At 41.3% G+C, this 12,764-nt stretch overlaps 1 protein-coding gene across 1 annotated transcript in view; it reads right to left on the reverse strand.

The window, feature by feature from the left end:
* Nucleotides 1–12,764, reverse strand: part of LOC149298222 (WD repeat-containing protein 44-like) — a 42,359-nt gene that overhangs the window by 20,508 nt on the left and 9,087 nt on the right. Inside the window, exon 2 of the mRNA XM_089487670.1 lies at nucleotides 3,911–3,944. Coding sequence (XP_089343796.1) covers nucleotides 3,911–3,944 — 34 coding nt within the window. The remainder of the gene's footprint in view (nucleotides 1–3,910; nucleotides 3,945–12,764) is intronic.

Below are 12,764 nucleotides of genomic sequence, written 5' to 3' on the forward strand. Positions count from 1 at the left end.
ACGTTGCCAAAACCACCGGCATCATATCATCATCATCATCATCATATTTCCCTAGAAGAAGGTGATTAAACAGATCCAGCTGTTGGCTTCTGAGGCTTTAGATGCGGAATACTGATCTGGCTCAAAAAACACTAGGGTTGCAACTAACGATTATTTTAATAATCGATTAGTTGGCCGATTATTTTTTCGATTAATCGGATAAAAAATGCAATTTTTTTTAATTTTAAATAATGTAATAAAAAACGTACAATTTACACTTTCATCTCTTTATTGCAATGGCCTCTCTCTATTCACCTTCTTATTTTACTGACATAATAATAAAAGCTACAAGAACCCAAACACAGTGTTTCTCAAACTAGGTTTTAATACAAAGTTATTAGTAAATATTAATTCATATGTTAACTATTTTTCATATTTAATAAAAACCATGAGAAAAAAGCCTTGTTTATATTTTCTTTTATTTACCAAACTGCCCCCAGTTATGCACATCTGGCCCCCAGCTTGCCACTCTGCCCCCATATATGCCTTATACCTCTTATATGCCAGATTCCACTGTGCCCCCTGATATGCCACTGTGCCCCCTGATATGCCTTATACTCCTTATATGCCAGTGAAATGCAACTGAGCCCCCTGATATACCTTTTACCCCCAGATATGTTTTATGCCCCCCTGATATGCCTAATATCGATATGCCTTATACCCCCTATATGCCCTGAAATTCATAATACCCCCCCATACACCACTATAACTCACCCATACACCACTCTGGCTCCTCCCCTCCCATACACCACTCTGCCTCCTCCCCCCTCCCATACACCACTCTGCCTCCTCCCCCCTCCCATACACCACTCTGCCCCCTCCCATACTCCACTCTGCCCCCTCCCATACTCCACTCTGCCCCCTCCCATACTCCACTCTGCCCCCTCCCATACTCCACTCTGCCCCCTCCCATACTCCACTCTGCCTACTGTCAGCAACGGAGGTTCACAAGACACCAGGGAGCCGGGTAGAGAGGCAGAGTGGCGTATGGGAGGGGGAGGAGCCAGAGTGGTGTATGGGAGGGTGGCTCCCATACACCCCTCTGACTCCTCCCCTCTCCCATACATCGCTCTTCCTCTCTACCCGGCTCCGTTGCTGACAGGCACTTTCACTGCAGCTTCATAGAAGCCTCAGCGTAAGTGAAGGACAGTAACGGAGGCTGTCTGTGCGATGCAGACCCCCACCGGCTGACAGAGAGGATGATTCTCTGTCAGCCGGTGGGGGTCTGCGCGATGCCTGACCAGAACTGCCCTTCATGCATAACATACACATATATTACAAAGCTCCTTGTTTTTTTGAACAATCACTCCCATCACTCTTGTGTTTGCTAATCCAAGCTTAAGTTTAAAAAACCTGTTCCCAGCTAGAAATTTCCTTGTTTACCATGAAAACAGCCGAGTAATCCCAAACTTGTACATATTGTACATTTAATGAATTTTGGCGAATATGGGGATTTGTACGAAACCACGAAAAGGAGGCCAGAAATCCTCACAAAGCTGGAAAGCACTCCCACTGAAATCAATTGGAGTGTTTTCTGTGCATGCGCACAGAGCATCTCATTATACCCCGGGAACCCCCACCAAGCCAGTGCTGGAGCTGACCTGTGATGAGCATATGACATGAGCACAGGTAGCAGCCCAAAACATCTGCAAGTCAATTAACTGGGGGCAGGGAAAATGCATGTGGGGAGGGGTTCTACAGAATTCCCCAACACAACTGCAAGGGAAACCACACAAAAACTTAAAAAGGGACCAACTTTCATATGCATTAAAGTGCATATGACAGCAGAGTGGGTATTATTATGCGTCTGGATAATAAAAGCATCGTCTGCATGCCGACCAATATGTCATCCCTGCATCTCGTGACAAAATACTGCCTGACCTGCGGCTCGATCGTGGCTTAACCCCTAAGCAGCTGGCTGTGTGTCGCCTGAACACAATCCTGTGTTAAATGGATCATCATCAAAAGCAGCAAAAAAAAAAAATCAGGTTATTTTCATAAAGAAATTATAACTCCCGCAACAGCGCATGTTTACGTAAAGTAATGTTATCTCTTTCATGAGAAGACTCGGGTCACAAGCTGTTTCAAAGCCTTAGTGTGTGATCACCAAAGCCAAAAAACCTCCCTTAAGGTAAAGGACGATACAGATATAAAAATATCAAAAATACTGTTCTCCAGTAAGGGATGCTCCATAAATAAAGTGAGTTGAATTTAGTCTGAACAGACGTTTCCACGGAATTGCAGAATGAAGAAGCTTTAACATGACACTTCTTGGCTACTTAATTTGCTGTCTGATGTCTACATTAACTTTAATCATTGCTATCACTAATAAAATAGAGGTGAATAAGATTTTCTCTCGTTAGGAGGAAGCTCATTGGGTATGTGATATGGAACACTTTGTGGTAGGAAGTGGTGAGAAGGCATCAGAATAGGGAAGGGCCACCGAACACATTTGTTCTATTAATACATCCACCTGCACAAAGTCAGCAGTCTGATCTGCAAGCCGCTGTGTGATGGACACATGAAACACGGCCATAACAACTAGCTTGCAATATCCCTCTAATGTTACATTAGCACTGAGCCCTGGGCAATCCCGGAGTACAACTGGTGGACACAAACTATGGCTGCCATAAGCATCAATAGGGGGCAAGAACCAAACATAAAACTGGGTCAATACTTCTGTATGTTGTGACTGCACTTAGTTGTTGCCCCTGTATGTGGTGACTGCTGTCACAAGAAACAAAACAAAGACGGGCTGCCAAGATTCCCATGACACAGCATATCACAATCACAGTATTGATATAAAAGCATTTGGTTCAGAATTCCAAGGCTAAATGAGGAATTGTCACGTTCTGAATTATCCTTGTTTTTTCTCTCTCTTTCCAATTAGTGGTTATATAGTTATGTTTTTGTTGTTTGTAGGAATTGCAATCTCGCTGCTGCCCCCCAAGATACTGATTTAAGCTTCGCAACAGGAACACAGAGATCGGGGAAGCACGTTACAGCTCAATGCATCCCAACACAGTCTTTTCTGCGGGACCAAGGGAAATGCGCATGGACAGTTACACCACATGACAAGTACCGGTACATGCATTTTGCAAGGGCAGATGTGATGTCAGAGCTGTAATAACTTAGAAATGGAATATAATAAAAATAACATTTAGGGTCGGTGGATTAAGGGTTCTGTTTGTATTCCACTTATAAGGTTCCTCTTTAACCATTTATGATATTTCGTTAAACCAACAGGTTTTAGAAACAAGTCCATGTAGCTGAAGTTCATTTTTAGATTGTAAACTCATTAGAGCATCGCCTTTTTCCCCCTGTGATGCACAACTTGTTGGGTTCTGTTTACTTATTGTACAACACTACTCATTACGATGGTGCTATAAACATCAATACATTACAATATTAAAAAGGTAGTACCATGAAAAAGAGTAGAAGAAATCTTTAAGGGAATCACACAACATCACAAGGATTTTTAACAAATGTGTGGCTCAATAGAAAACTGGGATTTAAATTAGGTATCTCTCATGGCTTTGTATGCAAATGAGGAGTCACCACGGCATCAGTTCTTTTGCATACGGGTCAGCAGCTAGAATATGTTCTAATACCCACAAACAGGGCTGTGGAAATCTTCCTTACACACCTTAACAAAATCCCTCCTGTGTGGCAGGGAATGGCAGCAAATGGTCATTCAACAGAAAGATTATATTAAACCCGAGGCACAACATGAACAAATGAACAACACTCCGGCAAATGGCCACACGAAAACAAACTTTGCTCTTGGTGAGAATTGCCAAGAAGTATGTAAACCCCATAAACTATTCTAGCGATGCTTTGACTTTATTGAATTATATACAGACAGACTTACCTTCAGATTGAAAGTGGCAGACTTCGTTGGGGATCTGCCGAAAAAAACAATCAGAAAATTAGTATAAAATTAGTATAAATTTGTGAAAACCGTCAGCCAAGGATGCAGCAAACAAACTCCTTAATTCTACCTTCTCTCTAGCACTTTTTTTTTGGGCAGAATTTTGTTTATTCTTTTATTTCTGATATATTAACAATGTAAACCTAGGAAGACCTGCAAGATCTATTTGAGGTATTTTCTTAAGTAACTGGCCTTTATTTATCTGTCAGGCATTGCTTTTTATTGGTCTGGTGTTGACGCACACACACGCACACGTACACAAACACACACTTATGTCCAGGGTGGATGTTAAGCCCCTTAACCTTTTCCTTGAGTTTGAAGAACTGTTTAATACAAGCGCGTTTTAAAGTCTGAGCTTTAGGTCACAGAGTAATATTTTTTGTAGTAGGATTTAAGCCACAGAAAACAGATGGAATGAGGAGCCAGTATCATTTACAACAATCTACTGCAAGGATAAAAGTCTTACGTAATCTTTAGATCCATTAATGTTTTTTTAAGATGCAGAGGAAAATGTTAATATTTCATGTAGCCTCATTCAGAGACAGAAATGAATGCAATCAAGGATTGGGCAGAGCTTCTGATTCTACAGTAACTATTTATTTATTTATTTAAATACTGTTTATAAAGCCACTGCATACTGCTGATTGGTGGAGACGAACACAGCCGCTTTCTAATTGGACAGCTGATCCTCAACCGTGATTGAAGGTTGAGGTATCGCCTGTAAAGTTAAAGTTCTAACAGGAAACATGGATGATCCGGTCGATAAGGGGTTTTCTCAATTGATGGAACATAAATTTCAGAGAGATGTTAACTCATTGGACTGGTAAAAGCTTTCTTCTACAAAACACTATTTGTTTAACCATGAGTACTCAATACGGAAGCATCAAGCAACATGGCGTTTGACGGAAAAGGGTATTACTTCATAATTCATTTAACAGTTCACCACCAATGGGTAATAGTAAATTTTTTACTAGATTTGTACATTTGGACGCCAATTTCATTGATTCGTATGAATGACCGAAAACATGGAGGGAGCCCAACAACAAACAAATACAAAGGAGAGGGCTCCGAAAAATTGTTTCGCATTTTCGCTGCTTTCACTCACCCTTACTCTCAATGCCTCCCTAGCTGACCATTTCCTACTCCCCGTCTCCTTTTATGCAGCTCCGCTTCTTCTCTTGACTCTTCTTGTTCTTCTGTCTTTGTCTGCTTCTCCGCGGTATCAGCTCCATTAACCTGCTCTCCCAGGGTACTTCCTTAAAAGGACGGAGCCTCCCCGCGCTCTCCCCCTATTGGAGAAGTAGGGTAGAAGCTGTCTCCGTGTGGCACATCGTGGCTCCACCCTTCCGCAGAAGTACTCCAAGAGGCCAGATTATTGCAGACGGACGCAAGGAGAAAGAAGTGTTTCTGCACCTTTCCTTCTCCCTATGAACAGCCTCTCCCTCCGTTCCCCCCAATCTCTGCCATTTTCCAGAAGTGATCCGGGATAAAGTAGCTGATACCAGAGAGAGGCGGACAAAGAAAGAAGACAGGACAACAAGGAGCGGCAAGAGAAGTGGGGCTGCGGAAAAGGAGATGGGAACAAGGAGCAGTCGTCTGAGAAGATAGGGAGGCTTTGTGAGAGTATAAGAGAGAGTGAATGAGAGTGTGAGAGCATGAGTGACAACAAATTCAATTCTGAATGGAAAAAGCCTTTGAATTTTGTCTGAGCCAAAAGGGCAGAAAACAAAATTCATTGTCCAAAAACAAATGGACCAAAAATTTAAAATGTGTCCGTATTGTTTTTTTATACAATTGCACTGTCTAAGGGTTAATGTTCTGCAGATTTCCGTAACTCTGTCGCTGTAAGGAAGCTTAACACAGTTCAAACTAGATCTGGCACATACAGCTTGATGTGTACAGGTTTTTACCGCATGACCTTGGTGGAAATGCAAAGTATGTGTTTCAGTAATCGTTAATGCTCTTGTAATGTCAGAAACAAAGCTCTGGATCAACCTCAGTGTTTAATATTCTGATATGTGCCAGCATACCAAAATTACAAACTGAATTTGTTTGTTCTGTCTTCATTAATAAGCAAAACAGCTGAGGAAATAGGTAAAAAATTTCATAAATCCGATTTTGAGAGGGACTCTAACGTAACAGACCACAAACTAGAATGCATTCATGCATACAACAGAGAATAGTATATCCCAACTTTTTAGGCATAAAACATTGCCATTCAAAGTGGGCCTGTTACACGAAATGCATACAGCAGGGCCACACCGAAGCCATTGCGTCCCAGCATGTAAATATTATAGCTGTCTACAGCTGCAGGAGCCATCTGCACAAACCGCTTAGTCAGTCTGACGAGCCTACCTGCGTACAGAGAAAAATGCTTATAAAAGACATACTTATGTGCCTCGAGGGCCGATTTGTTAGGAATCTATAAAATATCCAAAACACATTTGGAAGGGAATATGGAAATGACAATGCGAAGAGAAAATCATAATGACGAATTGTATCTGTTAAAATAATTCTGCTCCGCTAGCCGGGTGGACTATACCATGTGCCTACGGACAGCGGATCTAATTTCAAGGCAGTGTCAATTACAAAACATGCATGGCAATATTAAAACAGATGGTCTTTCATGGCTGTATCAGCAGGCGTACTTTATCGTGCCCTACAACAATTTCGAGTAAATAGGAAGCTAGAAATTTGGAGTCTAGGAGTCTGTTCACCAACACAATCAGTAGAATCTGTTATCACAATATCACATAAGCCAACACTAACAGAACTGCTCTACCAAAGTTAATTGCTCTGACTAGGGCTGCAACTAATGATTATTTTCATAATCGATTAGTTGGCCGATTATTTTTTCGATTAATCAGATAAAAAATGAATGTAAATTTATTAAATTATTTAAAATAATTTAACAAATGATGTTAAATACAAACAGCAGAATAAAAAAAACTTTGATAAATGCATTTCTTGTCTTTATTTCCCAACCAGCCCCCCCAATTTATGCACATTTGAGCCCAGACATGCCATGCTGCCTCCCACATATGCCACTGTGCCTGATACGCCTTATACCCTCTGATACACCACTCCATCCTCCCCAGACATGCCACGCTGTCCTCCCCACATATGCCACTCCACTCTACCTCCAGATATGCCTTATACACCCTGATACACCACTCCATCCTCCCCAGACATGCCACACTGCCTTCCCCACATATGCCTTATACCCCCAGATGTCTCTCTGTCCTCCCCAGATATGCCTTATACCCCCCAGATATCTCATAGTGTCACAGACCCGTTCGTATCACACTGACACCATACTTTTATAAATAAGTACAGGGTTAATCTTCACTGCCCCCCAGGATTTAGATTCCCCTTAGTTTGCCCCCCTTTACCTCTAACTGCACCTTAAGTTAACTTTATTAAATTAATTAAATTAACCCTCAGTCCTTGTCATTAAATTAACCTTAAACACCCCATTAACCATAACTACCCCTAAATTAACTCTAAATACCCCATCAAACACAACTACCCTAAATTAACCCTAAACACCCCATTAACCATAACTGCCCCTAAATTAACCCTAAACACCCCATTAACCATAACTGCCCCTAAATTAACCCTAAACACCCCATTAACAACAGCATCCCCTAAATTAACCCTAAAGACCCCATCAACCACAACTGCCTCAAATTAACCCCAAACACCCCATTAACCACAGCTGCTCCTAAATTAACCCAACACCTCATTAACCATAGCTGCCCCTAAACACCCCATTAACCATAACTTCCCCTAGATTAACCCTAAACACCCCATTAACCATAACTGCCCCTAAATTAACCCCCACCTCCCCTAACTTTCAGCAGCCCAAATATTAATTTTATACTTACAGTTAGATGAGTGTCACAGCCATGTGGTTCTGGAGAAGGAAGGGGCGGGGCCAGTTGTCACAGTGATTACAGGGAGGGGCTGGTAAGTAGGAGCTGCTGCTGTGAGTCACTGAAACGGATTATATAATGAGGGGGATTTTTCAGAGCGTTTGCTCTGAAAAAACCCTCATTTTATAATCGATAAAAATCGATTTAACTAATCGACAATGAAATTCGTTGGCAACGATTTTCATTATCGATTTTATCGATTAGTTGTTGCAGCCCTAGCTCTGACTAATGCCAATAAGGACCAGTAACAGGTGCATTACTACAGCTAGACTAATGTAAGGATGTACATGGGAATTACCAAATTCTAAAGCTAGAAGAGACAGAGCCACCATAATATTAATACAGTGAGGGAACGTATACATACATGGCACAGGCATATGGCTCCTGAATTTAGGACAAGACCAAGGACTGATTAAAGTCCAAGTCTTTAAATGGGCAGATTAGATGGGGCTGAACGGTTCTTATCTGCTGTCAAATTCTATGTTTCTTTAACGCGTATATGGCTGACATATTTCGGTATCGAAAAAACACTGGCCTCGGGCACAGGTAGCCTGTGAAATCTTCTTGTTAGCTTCCAACTGTCACACGGAGGTTGGTTACATTGTCAATGTTTAAGCTTGTTAGTCACACTGTTGCAAAAAAGAAAATATCCCTGGTCCATCACAACCCGAGTACAAGCTTATGTTACATTCATATTGCGAGATCACCATCTATATTTAACACGGTTCTTGTTTCACAAAGGTCTGCATTTCTACTAATTCCCGATATGTTTAATTTTTCTATAAAAAGAGCTACATTGGGGACAGTGTCCACTGCAGAGGAATCTTCCCAGAGTCTTTTAAAACAAGTAAAAAAGGTTTAATGTCACATTTATACATCAATCTGATCTGCATCCACCTCAATGTAACTACACATTATATCTATTTTTACTCCTATATGATTATAACAGAATTACAGCCTTGCAAAAATGTCATTTACAACCTCATTTAACCAGCAAAATGAGGAGGCTGTTTGTTTTCTCAAACTATACACACACCAGACATGGCTCATGAATGATAGGTTCCATTAAAAATACAAAACATGTCTTGAATGTCCCTGGAGCCAAAATAAATTGCCCCCCTTGGGCACAATGAACTAACACAGGAACACCGTGATTGGGATTTAAAACCCAATAATACCCCAGCTCTACCTTCCATAAATAACATTGTTCTTGCTGCTGGTGACAAGGAAAAAACTTAGCAGCTTAGCTTCCATAAAGCTGAGCGACTGCTCCCTGGGTCAACATTCCAGCTGTATTTAACTAAATTTGAATAACACGGTTTACGCTGTGTTAATAATATGGTATCATAACCTGTCTCAAAAGTATCCATCATACCTGCCTGCAAGATCTATCACAACCTGGAGTCCTCCATACAGGCCAGTTGATGAACCAGTCCACACACATTTCTGTCTGCTGTAATTACCATACGGCACTATAGACTTTTGAAGCCGAATATAAAAAAAATCTCCAAATTTAATAATCCTGTTTTCTTTTGTTTTCAATAACACCGTTAATATTTTCTTCCCCAATCCTGTTTTTATTTACATATATCACTCAATGCCCAGGGTTTGTAGAGTCTTGCCATACTCTAACACTATACAGTGACACACAAACATTCTACACTCTTGTACACACATGTAACACCATACAAAGACTAACACTATATGCTGACATACACACTTATACTAACACCATACACGCTAGCATCACACTCTTATACGCATTCAAACACACACTAACACTATACATATATAAAAATATACTTACACTACAGATACATACACACTGACTCAAGCACTATACATAAACACACTTACCCTTACAGTTCACACACTCACTTTCCCTCTCATCTGCCACGCCACTGCAAATCTACTATCGCAAATCCAGGACACTACGCTTTCCTGAGGGTGTGTGGTGAAGAGAGTGACGTGAGGCATCATGTGGGGTCACGTGGCATTATGTGACCCCGCTGGGCCACGGCAACCGGATTTTCGAGCCCTGGCCTTAAGGTTTACAATGTACCGTATTTGCTCGATTATAAGACGACCCCCCAAAATCTGAATATTAATTTATGGGGAAAAAAAGCCTGAATATAAGATGACCCTGTAGGAAAAACGTTTACCAGTAAATGTTAATTCATGTAAACTATGTGAACAATTGTTTGTTAATAAAAGCTATGATTGAGAAAAATATTTTGTTTTTATTTCCAACCTGCCCCCCCAGTTATGCAGATCTGCCCCCAGGCTTGCCACTCTGCCCCAGAAATGCCTTATACCCCATATATGCCACTGTGCCCCATGATATGCCTTTTAACCCTCTAAATGCCACTGTGCCCCATGATACACCTTTTAACCCTCTATATGCCACTGTGCCCCATGATATGCCTTTTGACCCCCTAAGTGCCACTCTGCCTCCAGAAATACCTTATACCCCATATATGCCACTCTGGCATTTAGGGGGTTAAAAGGCATATTATCTGACAGAGTGGCATATAGGGAGGTATAGGGCATTTCAGGAGGCAGAGTGGCGTATAGAGGGTTAAAAGGCATTTCTGGAGGCAGAGTGGCATTAAGGGGGTTAAAATGCATTTCACAGAGCAGTCTGCCTCCAGAAATGCCTTATGCCCACCATTTAACAGTCCCCCCCCCCCCTAAAAACTTACCGGTGCTTCTGAGTCCCCCGGTGCTTAGTCCGGGCAGCGTGTAGAGCTCTACGCGATTTGCGTACGCAAATCGCATAGAGCTATACACGCTGCACCGTGTAAAATAAGCACCGGTAAGTTGGGGGGGGGGGGGGCATACACAGGAGGATCCAGGTCCCCTGCATCGCTGCAGGGGATCTGGAACTTAGTCTCATAGTCAGACCTATTTGAGGTCTGATTATAAGACGACCCCGATTATAAGACGAGGGGTATTTTTCAGAGCATTTGCTCTGGAAAAAATCTCGTCTTATAATCGAGCAAATAGGGTACATTAGAAGGAGAATTGATTGAGTGATTGATGGGCATTATTAAATCAGTCTGATCAGACAGAGTTTATGTGCATGGAACATGCATAAAAAACAAACAAGTTGCTGACCTGTAAGGGGTCTTGGAAAAAACACAGCCCTATTTCTAGTGAGATTGAATTAGCTGGAGTTTGGTTATAAATACAATTCTAATTATGAAATATGTTATACTCACAACACAATAATAAAATAAGTATCTTCCCGGAAATTAGATAGAGAGAGATAAGAGATAGGAAGAAATTCTACCTTAGCGCTTCCATGCATGCACATCTAGTATTATTTCATATCGTTATTACCGCATATGAAAAAAGAGGCACAACTCGCTTAGTTTAGCCTTTCATTAGGTATCCAAACACACCACATAAAATTAATAAAGCGATGCTGCAACGCGTAACACAAGCTGCTGCAATGTTGACTTAATCAATAGAAAGGACACACATTTAAAAACGGACAATTGTGTTACTTTATACAGAATATCCTGTTACAGAGAGCGTAAAATCAACACCCTCTATTTCCACTTTTAAATCGTGGCATTAATGAAATTGCTTGAAAATGTGTTAGTTTCAGAAATATTACAGAGCGTTTTTATTAATACACTGCAGTAAGTCATTTTATTGCATATGTAGGAACCGGGGTAAACGAGCTCCTAAAAACCTTACTGTTGGTAATTTTTCAGCATCTTATATCATGACCTCTAAGATGGCTCTATGAGAAAGAAAAAGGCTGGTGTTTAAACTCTACAAACACTTTCAAGTCCTTTTTTCCTTAAAATAACAATATGAAAGTGTTACATTTATTATCTATTCTTTAAAAAGTCAACAATTTATTCCTCTATTAGAATAGAAACAAGGCATGCGAGACTGAAACAAGTCCAGATGTAAAGTACGTCTATTATAGAAACCTAAAAACAAATATACCAGGCTAAAAGCACGGGCTTTCAATTTCTAAACACCGCATTGGCTCGATTATAGGCCGCACCCATAAAGTTTGGTGCTATTTTAACTGTAAAAAATTTATTTTTAAAGAAAACACACATGAGTGGAATGGTAAAACAGTATTTTATCTAATGAACAGGAATACTAGATGTATTTTAACATTTTTGGTATCTATTATGCAGCATAGTCAGCACATACTATATACAAACAGAAATTTGGAAAACCAATAGCCATTTTAAGGCCCCCCCTTAATTCATACTGCACCTTAGATATGCCCCTCTGACCCCCTGATATGCCACTCTGCCCCCCAGCTATGACACTCCCCTAGATGTGACGCTCTGCCCTTCCCCCCAGACTCCCTGGTGTCTAGCGCAGGCAGCCGGTGGACGTCTGCACAACGCAGGTAGACAACCTCTGCCGCTGCTCGCCACTTCCAGCGGGGTTCTCCATCATAGAAGCCCCGGGGGAACTGATGGCGGCAGCTGTGTGCGCACATAGCACGGACATTCAACGGCTGCCAGAGAGGAGGATCTGGATCCTAACCCTGCTGCTTGCCCACAGCAGGGCTAAACGAAGAAGAAAAAAAACACCTGACCGGAACTGCATGTCCCGGGCGTCAGGCGATACGAATTGCACTAAACCCTGATTATAGGCTGCACCCCCACTTTAAAGACGCAAGAGTGGGGGGGTGCGACCTATATTCAAGCAAATATGGTAAATACAAAATACAAGAACAAATAGATGTATGCATCTTAGTGGAGGATAAAGTGGGAATGAGTCGAACTTATTTACACGTCTGACATCAGAAGATGAAGGAGATGTTAAAACTCAATGCTTGACAGCTATACACAATACGTTGCAATGGATGTAACCATTCA

The sequence above is a fragment of the Sceloporus occidentalis genome, unplaced genomic scaffold (assembly GCF_023333645.1).
Source record: "Sceloporus occidentalis isolate IW3139 unplaced genomic scaffold, rSceOcc1.0.p SCAF_34, whole genome shotgun sequence".
NCBI lineage: Eukaryota > Metazoa > Chordata > Lepidosauria > Squamata > Phrynosomatidae > Sceloporus > Sceloporus occidentalis.